Source organism: Cydia splendana, chromosome 3 (genome assembly GCF_910591565.1).
Source record: "Cydia splendana chromosome 3, ilCydSple1.2, whole genome shotgun sequence".
In the NCBI taxonomy this organism is placed as follows: Eukaryota; Metazoa; Arthropoda; class Insecta; order Lepidoptera; family Tortricidae; genus Cydia; species Cydia splendana.
In genome coordinates this window covers 24,906,435-24,927,432 of record NC_085962.1, presented here as the reverse complement: position 1 = coordinate 24,927,432, position 20,998 = coordinate 24,906,435, and the positions used below count along the sequence as shown (strand labels likewise).

At 41.0% G+C, this 20,998-nt stretch overlaps 1 protein-coding gene across 1 annotated transcript in view; it reads right to left on the bottom strand.

The window, feature by feature from the left end:
• LOC134806623 (fatty acid synthase-like) overlaps positions 1-20,998 on the bottom strand; it is a 56,572-nt gene that overhangs the window by 23,517 nt on the left and 12,057 nt on the right. Inside the window, exons 7-9 of the mRNA XM_063779950.1 lie at positions 19,630-19,880; positions 18,771-18,998; positions 17,144-17,975 (exon numbers count right to left, since the gene is read on the bottom strand). Of these exons, the coding sequence (XP_063636020.1) occupies positions 17,144-17,975; positions 18,771-18,998; positions 19,630-19,880 (1,311 nt within the window). The remainder of the gene's footprint in view (positions 1-17,143; positions 17,976-18,770; positions 18,999-19,629; positions 19,881-20,998) is intronic.

The following is a 20,998-nucleotide window of genomic DNA, read 5'->3' as shown; positions in this document are numbered from 1 at the left end:
TTTTATTTAAAAACGACATACTTACTAGTTTATAATGTAGAAAAATACTTTAAATGCTAAATTAATAAATTTAAAAAAAATTACCGTTATCTGTTTTTTAGCCATATCTGAAAAGGCATCAGTGTGATAATATTTACTGATAGGTGATTGTAAGCGCAGATAATAAACTAGGAGATTAAATATCATTAGCACCCGTATTTTAGTGCCGGATATGATGGTCCAATACATCCATCCATCCATCCATCCATGTATTGCACCATCATATCCGACACTAAAATACGGGTTATAATGATCATTTAATATCCTAGTTTATTATCTGCGCTTACATTATATCACCAACAAATTCCACTATAGGTAAGCAAGGCCAATGTGGCTAATATATTTCTTTGATTTTCAATCGTAGGAAAAAAACTATTTGCTTTTGATTGCTGAACTATAAGCTGTTTCGGCGTGACAGATGGTTTTAATTCATTCGATTTCCACCTTAAGTTGCAGTGAGTTCAGGGTGCGTAGACAAGATGCCAATAGTTAACCTCCACAGTGAACAAAACGCAACTGTCTCTGTTCCACTATTAGGGGAGAGAGATAACTATACGCTACCTACGCTACGGAGCGTGAACCATTGGCACCTTGTCTACGCACCCAGGTCCTTCTGCGAACGCAGCTCGCTGAACACTGAGCGGCTTTCATTGTTATTGAATTTGTTATTTTATTTTTAACACAAAAAAGTGATCGATGAGTTCGACCAAACATAACATTACGCCTTTTAGAAGCAATTTTCATGTAAGTACTTAAATAGCTTTTGTGCAAAAATATTAAAGGTACTAATTTTTGATGGTGCGTTTTAGACCTATGTTCGTGTTTTTTTTTCTTACGAGCGAAATTTATAATCAGGTTTCGAATCGATGAAGTTACTTGAGAAAGGACTCAAAATTGTTAGTAATATTTTTTGGCAAATAAATTATGATTTTCATAAACTGAACCCACTGCACCTTAACACAAATCAATATTATCATCATTAATATTGAACTCATCGCCATCAAACACTAGAACACTACACACCGCCAAATCGTATGTTGCCTTATTGTATTGTATTGTATTAATTAAAATAAAGGATCATAATTATGTATAGTATAAATACCATCTATGAAGCACAAAATAAAGTATTTTTATTTTTATTTTTATTATATTAAGAGCCCATCAACGTGCAACTAGCGCCACAGCTAAATAATCGTAATTATTCGTCAATCTATGCGTCCAAAGTTAAAACGGCCGTTTTTGTTTTGAGTTCCTAGATCGACGAAACCAGCAACATAAAAACTAGTTTGATGTATTCAAAAGGTACCTACTTAAATACACAATACAGTACGTAGCGGCCCCGTTTTTTCAATATATAGTTAAATTTAAATAATCACGATTATTTCGCTGTGGCGCTAGTGTGCACGTTGGGGCTCTTAAGAATTAGAGATGTCACGTGATGTTTCAAATCTGCGAATTTATCGAGTCATCGTATAAATCAAAATTCGTAACATATTTTGCGCGTTAGGTAAAACTGAAAAGACATTGTACATATTATGCTTATTATGAGCTATGTGAATTTAGTGATATTTAATTTTTAATCTAATTTACTTTTTACCAAGCAAAAACATCTGCAAACTATGCTTAATACTTAATAGATTAGAAAAATACTGTCATGGGTGAGACTTGAGCTCACGGCCTCTGGATCGATACTCCAGCGCTCTGCCATCTGAGCCATCAATACCTCATCCATAGCCAGCAAATCTTTCTACCATGTGGGTCTAGAGGACCCTAGCGACATCTACCGTAAGAGCGTTACAATTGTTAAACGGCTACCGGAGTTCCAAGTCATATTGGAAATTCACCAGTTACGATGTGCTATGCTACTCATACTTACTTAATTTTTAACAAGCAGAAACGTCTGCGAATGATGCCATTAAGTTTAGAATAAATTTAAAAGTGGATAATTTAATTAATTTAATAAGTTAATTTTTACACTTTAATATTTCGTCGAACAAGGAAGGGTACCTAACTGGTCAGCTCCGATTTGATTTATTTTTATATGTGTTATAGAGTAGTCTAAAATAACAGACACGTATTTTTTTTTAGCTGCCCATACTCAACTTACTGGGAGAAATCGGCCTGCAAAGTACTGAAAAGTGACAAAACGCTCTAACTTCTGTAAAGAGTTTTGTTCAAGCAAATTGCTAGTTAATTACTGGTTTAAATATATGTTGGAGAACATGAAAAAATAATGGACAGGTGTTTTGCTATTTCGGCACAAATTCATATTTTACAAAAAAAAAAACACACTTCAAAATTTCATACTTGTCATTGTTTCACGCGCTTCACTTCAGTGCCTCTACCATCAGTTGGCAGAGTATTTTTCACTTACTTTCAGTGAATAAACGTGCCGTGAGTCACGTTTTACGTTTCTTTACGGTCTTATGTACCTAACTTCACTCCACTCCAAACGATGCTGTCCCTTTCTAAGTATACTAAAAAACAGAGCAAGAGTTATATCGCAGTTTTATACAGCGCCTCTAGGACTCACTTAAAGAACTAAATAACAAAATTGACACATTTTCTCACGTCTACGTAATTTATTTACTATCTATGCATCTCGCTCTCGCATATTAGTGCAAGTGAGATGCACAGAAAGTAATGTTACATATACTGATGGTAGCCGTGAATATGGAGGGTAGAGGTAAGGAGAATCCTTTATGACTTTATGAGAAAACTCCTCTATGGGAGAATATTTGCAAAAATTGCGCACACTGTCAGCTATTATATTTTTTCTAAATCTCTCCAGAGTAGCGAAAAAAAGAAAACCCATGAACCTAGTTTTTCATTGTATCAATACCGTACTAAAAATCATGGATAATGGAAGTTTCTCGTATTTAGAAGTGGAATTAAAAACGTTTTCTCTTTTTGTATGGACGATTACGTATAGTCAGACCGTAAAAAGTCTGCAGCGATTTTGATAGCCCACGCAGTGCAGGTGTCATTTTAAACGTCAAACTTCTATGAAATTATGACGTATAACACTTAAGCTGCGTGGGCTATCAAATCCGCTGCAGACTTTTATCGGTGCGACTATAGTATACTTCCCTCTTAAGGTTTTTGACGGAGACTTTTTCATTAATGAATTACATGGAGATTGTATTCCTTTACCTCTACCCGCCACTTAGAGCATTTAGAAAGGAGATGTCATCGCTGTCATTTTCTTTACAAAACAGTCTCCCGATTTTTGCGGGGGAGGGGACGTCAAATGTATTGCTATTTCTACATGATTTGTACGTAACGTACAAATAGCCATGTCAGTCCATACAAAAGTTTGCACAATTGTCCAAGTTTTTCGGCAGAGGGGTGAGTAATAACGTCAACAAAAAAAAATAAAGAATATAGACTATCTGCGGTATTCGAACTTCAAGATATTCACAAGAGACGACACGTACTAGATCCATTCTAGATACGTTATAGTTTAGATATCTTTTGCAGCGCAATTCGGGCAACCAATGTCACTTTTACGTTAGATAGCGTAAGATATCTATTAGATGTGAATTGGATCTCTAAGTCATATCCTGAGGAAATCGTTCAAGAGTATCTCCAGAATCACGCCAATGTCAAATTTGACAGGTTAGATCTTAAATATCTATTAATATATCGTTATCCTACGAGTATCTTGCTGGTGATGTCTAAAAGATATCTAATAGATGTCTATTTCAAAATCCGAATCGGGCCCTATGATATTTGATTTATTCGGTTGTCAATATAAAATAAATGTAGTTGTTCTTTCTTCTTGTATGAGACGATATTACTATGTAGTCTTGCTTGAGATTAAGAAACATTATTTGGTGTTAAAACAAGCTTTTTTTTTTCCTGCTTGGAACCCTAATCCTAACAGTAAGCACTCAATGACCACTCCAGTTATTAAATGATCTAAGACCAATTTTGTCACTTTGTTACTGACTCAACCTTCATTCTACAATTTTTTAAGATTTGACGTTGTTACGAAACCATAGTTACGAAAATAATAAACACATCAATATTTAGTAAACAATGTATAAAATAAAATATATTGTATTCAAGAAAAAATTTGCAAAATATGATAATTACTTAATTACGTAAACATCATTAATTAACGAGTTAAAATTATAACTTTGCGTGTTAAAAAATAGGAAGCAAAGTATATGGCGCGATTATACAGGCTACTTTTGGCTACATATTTATTACCTATGATGAAAATAGTACACACTGTAACGTTGCACGTTACTATATGTAGGTAATTGAACTAAACATAATCTTAAACTCAACTAACACTTAAAAATAATAAATAAATAAGAACTGTAATCATAGGCTTAGAATGTAGATTTAACCAAATCAATACATTAATTTACGAAATGAACGTAACGTTTCTGTGCGCGAGTGTACTTTCGGCCGAACAACGTTGTCAGCAGATTTGCCCTACTTATACGACCGGCCATCACTCCAGTGTTGCCAGATGGTCACAAAAGTCACATTTTTCGTGACTTTTCGCCTTCTCGTGTGACATGTGCGTGACTTACGATCTTGAGGCAATTTTTGTGACTTTTGAAGTTAGTCGAATTTTGGACAAGTTTAGTTCTGCAATTCGTATTATTTAGGAACCCAAGTTGACACTTGCACTGACACCTTGACGTTACATCCACCATCATCACAGAATAATTAATAGTACTACCGTACAGAAAGGAAACTTCCTACAAAAACGAATTTTGACAGCGGTTCAGGGTCGAATCATGCTGTCCCTTTCTAATATATGGCACTATCCCTTTCGGCTATTTAGGGTTGTCAAAAATCAAGTGATTATCTTATCTGTGGTCGTGCACGCAAAAGGAAGTCAAGTGGTGCCAACCCTAATAATTGCTCGGAGCAATGCTGAGCCGAGCGGAGCCGAGTTTGACCGAAGTCAGGAGTTTCGCACCCCTGCCATCATGTTTATTATAATAGTCGTGGCAAAATGAGACTTGTTACCTTGATATGACGGTGTCATTTAGTTTGATAGTAGTAGTTAATTTTTTTTAGTGTAATGATTCATTTCTTTTAGTCTGTATCTATACTAGTCATTGCACTGCATCAGTTATTTTGAGATTTTTGAGCGCTTAAAAAACATTACTGTGCTATTTTTATCCGGGGGTAAATTATTTACGCATATACTTTTTTATTTTCTTTTGATTAAGTTTAATGAATAACCGCAAGTTGAGTACGGTCTTGCAGTCGCGCGAGCGGTGAACAATGTAAACTGTGACTGGGTCCGGCTATTTCACGCTTCGCGCTTTTATTTATTTACCTGTGAAGTTAACAGTGTTTTATCCGAATTCGTTTACGATTCGATAGATAGGTAAGTAAACTTTGTTAGGGTTCCGTACCTCAAAAAAGGAAAAAACGGAACCCTTATAGGATCACTCGTGGGTCTGTCTGTCTGTCCGTCTGTTACAGCCTATTTTCTCGGAAACTACTGGAACAATTAAGTTGAAATTTGGTACACATATGTAAATTAGTGACCCAAATATGTTCATGTTTTTTTTATAATTTTAAAATATATAGGTTCAAGTTATTTAAGAAAATAGCCAAAAAATGACCATTCCCCCCCCCCCCTTAATCTCCGAAACTACTGGGTCTAAAATTTTGAATAAAATACACAAAATAGTTTTTTACCTATTGACTACGACTCACGCTTGACTTCACATTTATAATGTTTTCCTGTCATCTATATGTAAAGAACTATTTTGTGTATTAGAAAAAAAAATATTTTTATGGTGGCTGCCCTACATTAAAGTGGGGATGATTTTTTTTCGCTTCCAGCCTATAGTGTGGGGTGTCGTTAGATATGTCTTTTAAAACGAATACGGGTCTTCACGAACCATTTTTTGATCAACTTAATATTTTCGGAAATAATCGATCTGAAAGAAAAAAAGTTTTGTTTTCCCCTTTAGTTCCCCTAACTTTTGAACCATGGGTCCAAAAAATATGAAAAAAAAAAACATAAAAACATAGCATAGTAAAGACTTTCAAGGAAAAATATCTTTTTCTTTCCCTGTTCCCTTTATTTGGGGTCGGGCCTCCTCACTCTTCTGCGCCAAGCTACTCTGTTTTGGGTTGTCTCTTTTGACATCTGGAATAGTTTGAGGTCTTTGTCTACGTTTGACCATGGTCACCGGGAGGCGGCCTGGGCTCTTAATTTCAGATGTTGTTTGCCCGCTAAATGGGCACTTTAAATACTCGGTTTACTTCGGCTAACTCTAAGACCGTATGTTTCCAATGAATGCGTCCACGTTCAAGGAAAAATATAGCGAACCTAATCGATATAGCTGTTTTTGAGTTTTTGCAAATAGTCTATTTTGACAGACGGGTAACTACGGAACCCTACACTGAGCATGGCCCGACATTCTCTTGGCCGGTTTTTTTTATATTTTATCGACAGGTCGCTTAGCTTGCTTACTCTAAACTAATTTTTTTATTTATGATGAACAATTACGTAAAAACGAAGTTTTCTTAAATCGTCTATTTTTTATCTCTTATTTAACTTTAACAGCCTGAAGCTCCTAAAGTATTGATCGTTTTACTCTAAAAATAAACATAACCAAATTTGTAGGAAATTTTATGATAAAACTTTTGTCTGAAGTAATTATAATGCTATTGGTATCTTAGATATTCGAGATATGAGCAAAAATATGAAAAAGGTACCTTCAACCCCCCTGCACCCTCAGCACACCCCCTACCCTCAAGGGCTTTCAGTATGTTTATCTGGACACCATAAGGTATACCTGTACCAATTTTCAAAACTACACGAATTATTTCCGCAGATTTTTCTAATTTGCTTAGGTTATGGAAAAACTTTATTTTTTAACTTTCTCATTGATCCCCCAAAAGTAGCCCCCATGCTTAAAATTCATTTGTTTACGTTACATGACTTACATGTCCGTCTTTGGGTCACTAATTTACATATGTGTAATACCAAATTTCAACTTAATTGGTCCAGTAGTTTCCGTCAAAATAGGCTGTGACAGACGGACAGACAGACAGACAGACGCACGAGTGATCCTATAAGGGTTCCGTTTTATTTTTTTGAGGAACGGAACCCTAAAAAATCATATATAAGGTTAGTAGATTTTTTGTGAAATGTATTATTTTCTGAATTTCTTCTAACAAAATCGATTTACCTACAATAATATAAAAATGTGACTTGGGCAGCAAAAACGTGACTTTTAGGGAAACGAAACGTAACTTATGACTCCAGAGCCCTGGCAACACTGCATCACTCAGCGCCCCACTCTGCTTCCATTCGTCTTAGAGAACGGCCGTGCCGGCTGCGTTCACGAGCCTCGCGCCGTGACCCTACACGCGCCGGCCGGTCCTCGTTTTATTTAAAATTTTAATTGTTATATTGAGAAAAAGTTTAAATCGGTAAAAGTAAGAAAATAACATAAGTAATTATGCTATTGCATAAATCAAAACGTAATTAAGTTCCGTCTTGCACCCCGAGTAAAGGGTAAGTGTTGAAACGTTATTAGATTTAAGAGTGTGCTGGCTTATAGTGCTAATATGCTTAAAATAGTGCTAATTGTATCTCATTTCATGCTTAGAGTCTTGCAATTTCTTTTATCCGCCGAGTCATCGCTTGTTAACCGCTACGGCGTAACTGTAAAGTCCCGTTACAAAATGGCTGCCCATACATTTGGCCCAACCTTAAATTCCGCTAAATCATCTTGTAGTTTCGATTAATAGAGCTTAGTACTCCAAACTATTAGATATATTTTAGTATTTTTAACGGTATTCCAATTTATATTCTTGCCTCTTTGTTTTGCACCTGCTGTAACTCCGTTCTGATAATGAACACCCACCAGCTGCTTTCTGCTCCCTACCGCCTAGCTTAGCGACATCAATGGGGTTCAATCTGAGCGGCTATTTTATACGTGTGCTTAAGGATGGACATAATAAATTCCAGGGTGCAAGTTCCGGATTCAGAACCTGGGCGGCGGCGCGGTATTTTGCTCCCGGCCGGCCGCAGAGTACCCCAGGACGCAGAGGCCTCCGTCCATTCCAGCACCAGCGGGTCACGGCACCTTCCCACTGTTCCCCACCAACCCGGAGCGGTCCAGCGACACGACCAGCTAGCGCGACAGGGGAGTACCGTCCATGCCACGGAACCAGACGGCCATTTTTTTAAAAATCATAACGGACCTTTACCACGGCCCTCGCTCGGCAAAATTGGATAGTTTTTTTTTAATAATAAATTATTTATTTGTAAGCAACTGGGTGTTTTCCTTGACCACCCAGCCCTAACCGCTTCAACACATGAGAAGAAATCTTAAAATACTAAAATAGGTATTGTTCGATAGCGAAGGTGGACTGTATTTAACGAAAAAAGGGGCGAAAGTAAGGTGAAATTTAGGGCCGATGGAGCAAGAAAGTTGGGATAAGTCGAGATAAATAGTATGAAAGTTAAAACTAAAGTGTGTATATGTGTAGACGAAGTTACCTTTGATCCGGAGACTGTGGGAGCCAAATCGTTGGTCACCGTTGAAGACCGCTGGTGGTGATTCTGGCTTTCTGTCGCAAGCTAGAGGAAGCGTAAAATCGTTACCTGCAGTCGCCCAACTTAGACCTCTGATTTTCCCTTCCACGGATGAGTTCGGCTTCCTCCGGTACACAACACTGATACTAATGAATTAATGTCCTAAATGGTAGTAGTGCTTTGAATAAAGTGCGAAAATAAACGAGAGCAACGAGAGTAGATGTGAACTGGTGGTAGGTTTTTGACACACTGGCTCTGTCAACTGTATGACAGAGCAACAGTTTATTTTTTTTTAATGTTTGAATTTTAACTGTGACAAAGTGTTGCCACAGTGAACGCAACAACTATTCTAAAGGTACGAATGGCATAATTGAACATTCCGCCCACCAAAATACACTAGTATTTTGACTAGACGAAAACAAAGACGATAGAAGTAAACTTAGAAAAAATAATACTAAGACTATACAAAAATAGACGACACAATGGTAGCGCTCGAAGAGCGATTAAACGGGTAAGGGGCACAGCTTGACCACGGGTCGTTTGTACAGTCCGGTAGCTGTGCGCACCGTCACCACACGACAAATCCCGTCGGACCCGGGATGAGTGTCGACAATGCGACCCAGAGGCCACTTCATGGGCCCTGTCTGCTCGTTGACTACGAGCACGAGAGTACCGATTTGGACGTCGGTTTGTTTGTCGTGCCACTTCATTCGCTGCTGCAGAGTATGCATGTATTCTTTTGACCACTTGGTCCAAAAGTCTTGGTGCATTTTCTGCAGCAACTTCCACCGTTGAAGTGGGCCCAGCCGAACATCCGAGAGATCTTCCTCGGGTACGACAGATAAGGGCTCCGTCGTGAGAAAATGGCCCGGAGTGAGGGCCGATAAGTCATTAGGATCGGTACTAAGAGGAGTCAGGGGTCTTGAATTAAGAAGAGCCTCAACCTGAGTCAAGATTGTTAGGAACTCCTCGTACGTCAACCTCTGGCTACCGATGACTCGAGCTAAATGTGTTTTGACAGCCTTGATACCGGCCTCAGCGAGACCTGAGAAGTGAGGGCTGCCTGGCGGATTAAACTCGAATTTAATCTCGCTATGCGTAGCAGCATCTCCTACGAGACGTTGCAGAATATTGCTCGCACCGACAAAATTCTTCCCCTGGTCGGACACCAACCGATTACACCGACCACGACGCGCGACGAAGCGGCGAAGCGCGGCGAGAAACGCGTCTGAGGACAGCTCAGTGACGAGCTCCGTGTGTACAGCCTTCGTCGAGGTGCACACGAAAACGCAAATGTAACCCTTGTAGGTCTTATTGCCTCGCCCGCGACCCAGAGCTATGTCAAAAGGTCCACCGAAGTCGACAGCAGCACTCAAGAACGCTTTGAGCTGGGCTACCCGATAAGACGGCAAGTCGCCCATGAACGGCGCAGGAGCACCGAGTGGTCGAACACGGAAGCATTTCATGCATTTTGACGTGACTGCGTGGATAGCTCGCTTTGGGGACAGTATCCAGAAATGCTGCGCCAGCAAATTATGAAGCGTTTGGACGCCTGGGTGCATGAAACGCTTATGGTACTCGTCGATCAAGAGGGAGGTAAGACGATCATCGCGAGGTAGCAACAGGGGATGTTTAACATCGAATTCGAGAGAAGCTCGCGTCAGGCGTCCGCCCACCCTCAAGAGACCCGCGTCATCGAGGAATGGAGACAATTTCTTAAATGCCTTCGGGAGAGAGTTCAAAAGATTGTTTTTCACTTTCTCGATCTCCGAAGCAAAGTGGTGTTGTTGAACAGAACGCACGAGGAACATGAGCGCCTGTTTAATCTCCAGGGGTGTTAAAGGGCCGTCCAACAAGTTGTTGGGCGTCTTTCGATTTCTCACGTTGTGCACGAAACGAAAACAATAGGCAAGGACACGTTGGAGTGTCGTCAGTGCCGAGAACTTAGTCATAAGGTTGTCTGTCCACGTCTCCTGCACTGAGACAGTGAGGACTGTCACCTTACGCTCTTCATGTAGAACATCCACGTCGACTAACAACGTTGACTTAGGCCAGTCAGGCTTGTCCAGCACGAGCCAAGATGGACCCTTCCACCAGTTACTATGGTGGACCAGGTCGTCCGGCAAGAGCCCCCGCGACCCACAGTCGGCTGGGTTGTCGCCAGTCCTCACGTGTCGCCAACAATCGGGAGGAATAATTTCCTGAATGTGGCTCACGCGGTTAGCCACGAAAGTTTTCCACTTTGAAGGGCAAGACTTTATCCAAGTCAACGCAACGCTAGAGTCAGACCACGCCTGTACCTTATCGATTTTGTGGAGAGGCTCCAGAGCTGTTGCGACCGACTCCACCAGGTCTGCAAGCAGTACCGCGGCCAGCAACTCCAGACGCGGTATCGACAACTTACGCAGGGGTGCCACTCTCGATTTACCACAGACCAACTGGACGTACTGCGTTCCGTCCTCGCCTGTCGTTCGGACGTAAACCACCGCGCAAAACCCTCGCAGGCATCGCAGAACCCGTGAACTTCGAGCGAAACGAAGTCCTTGACCATACGACGCGGGACCGACACAGACTTCAGAGAGGGCAGCTGCGCTTTGTACTCTCGCCATTCGGATGCAAGGTTCTCTGGCGCGTCGTCGTCCCATGAGACACCTGAGACCCACAGCAGCTGCATGAGGTACTTCGCGAAGAATGTCACAGGTGAGAGCAGGCCCAGAGGGTCAAAGATCCGAGCAATCTCTGAGAGGATGGTACGTTTAGTGCACCGACGATCTTCGACAGCGACTTGAAAGGTGAAGTCGTCCGCCTGAGGTAACCACGAGAGGCCAAGAATTTTTAGAGAGATGTCCCCAATGGAGTTGAACTCCCGAAAGTCCTCAGAATACAAGTCTGAGGAGGGGACACCGTCGAAGAACTCCTGGTGGTTCGACGTCCACTTCCGCAAATGGAAACCGCCAGAAGCTAATATCGTCGACAACTCCGAACGAAGCTTCCGTGCTTGTTCGACAGAATGCGCTCCAGATACCACGTCGTCGACATAGATGTCGCGGTCTAAAACTGCTGAACCAGAAGGATATTCTTCCCTCGATTCCCTCGCCAACTGGGCAATGGTGCGGAGAGCTTGGTAAGGAGCGGACGAAACGCCGTAAGTAACGGTCAGCAGCCGATAGTCCCGGACAGGCTCATTGACAGACGGACGCCACAGGATACGCTGATATTCAGCATCTTCCGGGGACACTAAAATTTGTCTATACATTTGCTTGACGTCGGCCGTGAATACAACATTATGCCACCGAAAACGAAGGAGCAAGTGGAAAATGTTGTTTTGCAGCTTCTGGCCTGGCAGTAGCGCATCATTTAGCGAGATGCCTCGGCTGTCCTTGGCACTGGCGTCAAAAACGACCCGGAGAGGAGTACTGGTTGACGAGGGCCTCAATACTCCATGGTGGGGAATGTAGAAGAACTTCCCCACATCCACCCCCGGAGGGTCACACTCCTCAAGGTGGCGACAGCTTTCGTAGTCCTTCATAAAGGCTACATAGTTTCTATAGAAGTCGGAGTTACTCAGTAACTTCCGCTCCAGCGACGAAAATCTCTTGAGAGCGATGGCTCGAGAGCCCGAAAAGGTGGGTTTATTGGAATGGTCAGCGAAAGGTAGAGGAACGACAAATCTACCTTCTTCTGTGCGACGAAAGTTAGCGAGAAAATATTCTTCGCACAGCTGATCCTCCTTCGACAAAATGACGGTGTTCGGAGAGCTGACATCTTCCAACTCCCAAAACCTCTTAATAGAGTCGTCAATCGATAACCTGCCCACGACCAGTTGACAATTGTTACCACGGAACCGAGGACGACAAATGTCCGTAGCACAGTCGCCTGCGTCACCCATCAAAATCCACCCGAAAATGGTGTTGAGGGCAGTCGCCTGGCCAGGGGCCCCATGGGTTAACCCAGGGCGCAACGAAGAAGCGAGAATGTTAACGTTCAGGAGCAAGTCAACAGGTCCTGGAATGTGCCAATGAGGGTCAGCCAACTCTAAGCCCCTGATATGGCGCCATGATGAGACATCAACATGATCCGTTGGCATTTCCGGACAAATTTTTGGCAACAAATAAGCCTCTACTGAAATAGCGGTATCAGAATTTCCAAGCCTGGACGAGACGGTACATGACAATGTGCCACCGGGCTTGGACACCACTTCACCAATACCAGTCACGACATGCTTTCCATATTCTGCCCGGAGACCAAGCTTCTTTGCACATGCCTCGCTTACAAAATTGCAAGCACTGGCACAGTCGAGCAAAGCCCTTACCTCTACCAAGCCGCCATGGGCATTCTTCACCAAAACCTTGGCAGTTGCAAACAAAGAAGAGGCCGCAACATTACTTGCCACCATTACCAGCGGATTAGATGTGTCAGACGGATGCTTCGAGCTATTTACATCCACAGCCGGGGAGGCAGGCACATTTGCATTATTGAAATGTAACAGCGTATGGTGGGAGAAACGACACTGCTCACACCGCTGCTTTGACTTGCAGGACTTGACAGAATGAGACCCCGACAAACATAGAATACACAACTTATTTTCTTTTACACATTTAAACCGATCAGCGGGGTCATATTTTAGAAAAGTTGGACAAGATACAAGGCTATGAGCCTGCTTACAGACTACACACGTTGGAGCAGTGACCACCAAGGCCATCTTTGGCTTACTAGAAGACTTACTACTACTAGGCTGAGGAGTACTAGCAACAAAGCCTGTTGACCCTGCAGCATCTAGCGCCCGGTATCTTTTTTCAACAAAATCATGCAATTTACTGAACTCCGGGATATCATCTGAGTTATGCTCTAATTCAAACTGCTCCTTCGTGCCCCTATCCAGCTTTGACCACAGTAATTGAATGAGTAAGAAATTCTTATCCGGCAAGTCGAAACCTTTCAAAATGGACAGATTTTCAGTGAAAACCCGATGAACCCGCTGTAAGTCACTAGCCCGGGATGCCTTCACAGGTTCACACTGAACAAGCTTGTCATAATAAGTTGTAGCAATTAATCTAATTTTATTATATTGCTTGTACAGCGCCTCATATGCTACCTTATAATTGTCATCGGTGACAGGATAATTTTTTATAAGGTCATAGGCCTCATTCTGCACACTCGACAGTAAATAGTGTAATTTTTCAACAGGGGCAATGTCTGTTCGCTTATCTACTAAAGAATTGAACAACTGTATGAACGTTACCCAGCTTTCAATTTTCCCATCGAAAGCTTTAATTTGTAACTTCGGCAACTTCGGCAAGACCGGCTGCGGCGTCCCCGACACCCCGGAAGCCGCAGCAAAAGCCTGCTTCCTATTCTGCAAACGCGATCTCACTGCCCTAACCTTCGAGTCGAACATCGCGGTATGGGAACAAATCTCGCGGTGCTCGCTTCGCGGAGCAGTACTTAAAAGCTTTATTTGAGCTTCATGAAAGTTTTTCGCAATTGTACACAATTCACTCTCGTCACACAAAGCTAATTCAGCATCCGACAACATTTGCAAATACTCTATTCTCATTACCTGATAATCACGAGCAATCATCACCGTGTCTACACCAGCATCATCTTTCTCGCCAGACTTATCACCACCTCCCATATTAATAAACACAAAACTACACAAAAATTGCAGTAATTACACAAAAAATGTTCAAAACAAACTGCAATTCACTTTCCACAACTTCAATGAGTTCAATGACAGACAGCTGACAGTTGACACTTGACAATTATGAAAAATGTTGCCAGCGCAATTAAATAAATGACCGAATGATTTTATTAAAGCACCACTACACGACCAACTTTCTTGCTTACCCTCGAACTTTTTATTAAGTCTACCCTAAATTTTGAATGTAAAAGATGACAACACAATTTCGACTAAGCAACTATGAGTACCAAAACGAGAAACGACAAACCATAGGTACTTTATCAAAATATGCGGATCGAAGGCCAAAATGTTCGATAGCGAAGGTGGACTGTATTTAACGAAAAAAGGGGCGAAAGTAAGGTGAAATTTAGGGCCGATGGAGCAAGAAAGTTGGGATAAGTCGAGATAAATAGTATGAAAGTTAAAACTAAAGTGTGTATATGTGTAGACGAAGTTACCTTTGATCCGGAGACTGTGGGAGCCAAATCGTTGGTCACCGTTGAAGACCGCTGGTGGTGATTCTGGCTTTCTGTCGCAAGCTAGAGGAAGCGTAAAATCGTTACCTGCAGTCGCCCAACTTAGACCTCTGATTTTCCCTTCCACGGATGAGTTCGGCTTCCTCCGGTACACAACACTGATACTAATGAATTAATGTCCTAAATGGTAGTAGTGCTTTGAATAAAGTGCGAAAATAAACGAGAGCAACGAGAGTAGATGTGAACTGGTGGTAGGTTTTTGACACACTGGCTCTGTCAACTGTATGACAGAGCAACAGTTTTTTTTTTTAAATGTTTGAATTTTAACTGTGACAAAGTGTTGCCACAGTGAACGCAACAACTATTCTAAAGGTACGAATGGCATAATTGAACAGGTATGTGTTATATTATGGTCCGCTTCAGTCCGCATCATACCAGCGGCCGTCTCCTACTGCTAAGTACCATTATCAAATAGAGTGTGCGGAAAGAGTTGTGAAATGTAGGGGAGCCCATACATTATACCTACGACTCTTCTCTTTCCGCACAGACCCTACGTATGACCTTAATAGCGATCTTAATTTTATAGTAAATGATCTCGAGTATATTTCAGTGCCAAGCGCCCCATTTCCAATACAACATGAACCCACGCAGCGGGTTTTTGGCAATAAATGTGTTTAAACCTTATTTAAATTTTCAGATTCTAAACCACCACCAAAAGTTTTTGAAGAAAGATTTATATTTCCTGTTACCAAATTGACGTGAAAAACGATTACCTAGGTACCAAACACAAGAATTTGAACATCGGAAAATAAACTATACTTAATTACTTAGTAAAGAAAAATAAATAAACTCACAGAATATTTGTATGTTTTATTTTATTTAAGATGATAATACTTAATAAAATACGTAGGAATTCTTGCGTACATATTATAATAGGTCTTGCGGTATTCTTACTATGTGTTATGTGTTATGTGCACCCAGCAACAAAAGCAGCAACATATCGTACCGCTCCTTGTAATGAGCCTTAATTCTTATTATGTAACTTCTACATGCATACGCATGCATACATGATGCCATCCGGATTTTCATGGAAATGTTGGTTCTTGCCTAAAACCAAAAACTGCTCGTAAGCAATGTGATCTTCGCAAATGTAGCAGTAGAAATAGGAATATATGATGTCAAGTATAACTCATTACCTTTGTACTAAATCAGCCTTTTATCGAGCTACTAATTGATTTATCCCTTAAAGTTTTGCTTTAAGTTCACGTACTGTTGTAAATGTATACATATTACGTTGAAAATTGCATGAATACTCGTGAAAAATCTGCGTATTTGTTGTGTTTACAAGTTGACAGAAATGTCACGTTGGAAACGCACGTATTTTTCGATAACATCTGTCACGTTTACTCGCGTAAAGTATTTACGCAGAATAATTCTGTCTCAGTTTTCATTATATAATTAGAAAGAGAGCGTTTTAGGTGTGAAGTTAGGCAAGTATGGAAAACTCGCGTAAAAACGTTTATAACTTCATCTTAACTCATGGTACCAATTGAAATTTTTAGTTCTTTAAGTAACCGGTAGAGGCGCTGTACAATTACTCCATACATTTTCCTTAACTTTCACGATATCGACTGTCATTCACGGAACTCATGGTAGAGCTTCTTTACCGTGTGTTCACGTCGCTCGCCCGGCGCGGCGCCGCCAACGCGTTGCCGCGCGCCTGCAGCTCCGCGTTCACCATGATACCGCGCGGCGCGCCTAACAGGGTATTCAAATATTTCAAATGTACACTTTTAGGATCTTTGCTGTTTCAAAATATGCTAGGACTTAATGTCCAAACCGGTTAACAACCATGACAACATTCTTCACTACCGGGAAGTTTTTAGTTTTCATGATAAAAAAAAAACGAATAAAATAACCAATGTGAAGTTCGAGTGAAAGGATGAGAATTATGAAACTTTGAAGTATGTTTTTTTTGTACAATAAGAATTTGAGCCGAAATAGCAAAACACGTGTCCATTATTTTTTCATGTTCTCCAACATATATTATATTTAAACCAGTAATTATCTAGCAATTTGCTTGAACAAAACTCTACAGAATTTAGAGCGTTTTGTCACTTTTCAGTACTTTGGAGGCCAATTTCTCCCAGTAAGTTGAGTATGGGCAGCTAAAAAAAAAATACGTGTCTGTTATTTTAGACTATTATTATGTAGACTTAACAATTGTAAGCTTAATTGTTTGTCCTTGCCGTATTTCAAGATCGGGACCATATATAGGGACCAAGTTGACACTGACATTGTGTTATTTTATTTCCAATGTATTTTTTCACAAACTCTTTTTGACGTGTACCTAATGTGTATTTACGAAATAAACGAATATTATGAATATGAATGCATGCAAGTTATGGTTACCTTGTACGGCATGAAGCAATAGTAGTTCCTCCACCGGCCGCTTCAATGCTGCTTCCGCAATGTTGAACTGCTGCACCCCAATGTTCTCAATCACCAACTGTATTGCGGCAGTGAGCGCATGCCTTTTGTCTTCAAACACACCATGGAAAGGTAAAAATACGTATTTCTCAAGCTTAGGCGGTGCTTGTATGTTAATACGACGCGGTGCCAGCGTAGTTATCAAACCTTTGAATTCTATTCCACCAGCAACTATCACTCCAAAGCTAGGATAGCGTTTTACAGGTAATGCTCCGTTTGTGGCCAAAGCTGCTTCTTTACGCTGCGCTGTTGGGTCAATAACTACTCTCTCTATACGAGCTGGCAAATATAAATCACGGGTATCCGTTCCGATGAGGCCAAACTGTAACGCTGTATCCATAAATGATATCCAATTGCCTTCCCAATTGAGCAAACCTTTAAGCCCGCGAGCATCAGAGCTCTTAATTCCACGGAATATTCCTTGATACGTGTAACCACGGAGGCGTAACTCTTTATAAATGTCCTCAGAGTCGAGAGAATTTTGGTCTGGCCGTTGTTCGGCCTCAACTAACGCCGTAGCGGATAGGCGCTCAGCGGACGCGTTAGCGGTGAGTCGGGCTGTTCCAGTGACTACCACTTCACCGCCTTCGCTGATTTGGAACTCTCCAGTTCCATCTAGGAGTGAAACGAGGAAACGCACAGGTGCTTCGCGTGACATGATGGTCGCGCGGCGGATGTTTACGTTCTCAAGAACAACTGCTGACTGCTCGATGTCTTGATTTTTCATTTTTGCCACTGTGCGCCATACCAGCGTCTGTTTACAAATAAATAGCTAGGTAGTCAACCTTATTTGCAAAGAAAAAGAAGTTGTTACGTCTTTTAGGGTATCGCGTTTAGTACCTACCGATCAAATAGAAGCTAATGATATAGGACCTTAAGGTCGAATTGCAATTTTATGTATGTTCAGCGAAAATAAATTGCTTCGGAGCAGTTTTCGGAGCCTCACCGAGTCATCGAAACGTGGTGACAGATCAGAACATTTTTCAGTCGAATCTAATTAAAATGTAGTAGATTTTTCTAATGAAATATTCAAAGACACCATTGAAAGCATTCTTGAAATAATCCTGTTAAAATTAAAAAAGTTAGGTTACCATGGTTCAGTCAAACCATCTCCAAAAATCACCAAAACCATCAGTGTTCGCTGAACACAGTCACATCGGTAGCTAAGGTCCTCTATCATTGGCCGTTTGACCCACGCTGAAAGCCATACCGTTTATTTATTAACTAGTAGGGTCAAAAAGATCACTGTGTTCTGTCTTTCCTGTAGACATACACGAGAGTTAAGGGCTATAAAGGTTAATTTTCTTATTTAACCCTTATCCACGTGAAAAGGTCCTCCTTTTATTTAGAGAACTATGATAAAATCATTGCTTACATGCCCACAAGCTGTTAACTATTGCCCACAGGAGAGAAAAATGTACTATTCGCGCGAACACACTGGATAAGGGTTAAATAAGAAAATTAACCTTTATAGCCCTTAACTCTCGTGTATGTCTACACGAAAGACATAACACAGTGATCTTTTTGACCCAGTAGCATATTAACTCACGAGATATCCAGTAGCAGGGAACAACACTCTGCCTTCAATATTGTGTCCAGCGATGAACTCGTCCTTAGGCTTCGTCAGGTCATATTCGATGATGTTCTCGCCAGTACGGGCGGCAGTGGTGGGATCGACGACGCTCCATTCGATGGAGTGGTCCCAACTGATGTGGGAAGCCAGTCCGGGTGTGCCGCGAGATACGGGCCAGGATACAGGAGGGTATAGACGGGATACCTGGGAGGAAATGATTGTCTATTCATTTTTGATATTTTAATCAACAATTGTACCTACCTACCTTTCTTTCAATGGAATGGATGGATGCATTGCAATGTCATGTAATATTATGATGAGCTCATCATAATATCGTATTGTTTTGTAACCGACATAATATCGTATTGTATTGTATCGTGTTGTTAGGTAATCTAATATACCAAATGTGAGCCCTATCGAATGCCAGGTATAAGTTCCAATTCAGCTTCCTAGATTTGACCCTAAGTAACTTTAAAACTCTTCGCGACTTTCACGAGCCATCGCCTGAGAAGAACGAACGTAACTAGTTTCAATAATTTACTACTTTGAGATAATTCAATTACCAATATTTCCTCGAAAAATCCCTTAGAGAATTTTATAATAATAATTAGATTTTTAAAAAGTAATTTTTGATATCCGGAAAAATGGCCATATTTTCAGAGGAGCACCAGCTATTTTATGGTTATAAAATCTATCGCTCGCGGTTCATAAACTTTCTATTCCAGTTTTATCAGCGAGAAAGTGTAAACGGTACGAATTGACGTCTATGGTAACACTTATCACTTCATAGTCTGCGCAGCGCTTGGTCCTACTCTTAAAACCTGTTGCATCTAACCTGAGGTTGCGCGCCCGCGGCGTATATCTTCCCCACAGCAGCCAGCAGGTGCACCAGCGCATCAGGGGCGTCCTTCCTCACAAGCGGGACATGTACCGCTTCAGGCATCGCGCGCTTTAGAACAGCTTGCAGCAACGCGTGCGGCGCAACCTCGACCAGTATTGCGCGGGGAGGGAGCAGCGCCAGGACGCTGGCGAAGCGGACGGGGGCGACCTGGTTGTTCAAGTAATACTCTGCGCCACTGAAGCGAGCTGCAAAACAGTTTTAGACTCGGAGTAAATATCTATGGAGCGGCCATTAACAGGCGTTCCCCTCTGCAAAAAGTCCGCGGCCGCCGGTCAAGGAGGTTATATAAAACTAGTTGCCACACGTCATACGCCATTCAGCAAACGTCAGTCTAAGCGGAATGATAGGAGCCGAAAATGCCGAATTGCAGCGTTTTCTCGTTCAAAATGAGATCGAAAACGTCTAGTCTACAAAAAGAACACGTTTCTTATCATATGTAGGTACTATTACATCTAAATATTATCAAATAGTGCATTAACTTTGCAAATAACTAAAAAACATTGTCAATCTGACAGTGATACCAGTGATATGGTATTAGATCTAATTTAGGGTAATTCTAAAGAAGACTTTCTAAATATTATTTAGGTACGAGTAGAATTTCTAATAGGAAATATTATGCGAAACTCTGCGTAGGGGGCGCGACTACCAGAATCCATCACAATCTGGGGGTCCGCCGCGGAACAAGAAATATTAAATTTCGTTATCTAACCTCTCTATCACTATTGCATATTTGAGCGATAAAGAGAAAAGAGAAAATTTACTAGCTAGCTTAGTGCTACACTCTGGCGGCAGAACATTGCAGTAATACGCCCTATTTGCGTTGCTTTTTGTTATATAATTTATGTAACACATTATTTTTATATAACACCTTAGTTTCATATCAACCTAATCTATTTAATCAAATAAATAGATCTATAAGAATAAAGAAAAGGGGGACGGGGGATCAAAAAGTAGTCGAAAACATCTAGCGTGATTTGTGCACAACCCCTAAATAACGTAAAATTACCGATAGACTATTTTTTGATAATAAATTTTTCCTTTAGTTTCTACATATAGCTGGTCAAGCAGATCTTGTCAGTAGAAAAAGGCGGCAAATTTGAAAAATGTAGGCGGGAAGGGATATCGTCCCATAGAAAATTTGAATTTCGCGCCTTTTTTACTGACAAGATTTGCTTGACCAGCTATATATTTTTATTTAACATGTCAAATATTTTATTAATTTAAGGTATTTACGGCTGTCACTTTCCATAAATAGGCACTTTTAATTTATTACTCTGGTATCACCGTACCAATATTAGTGATG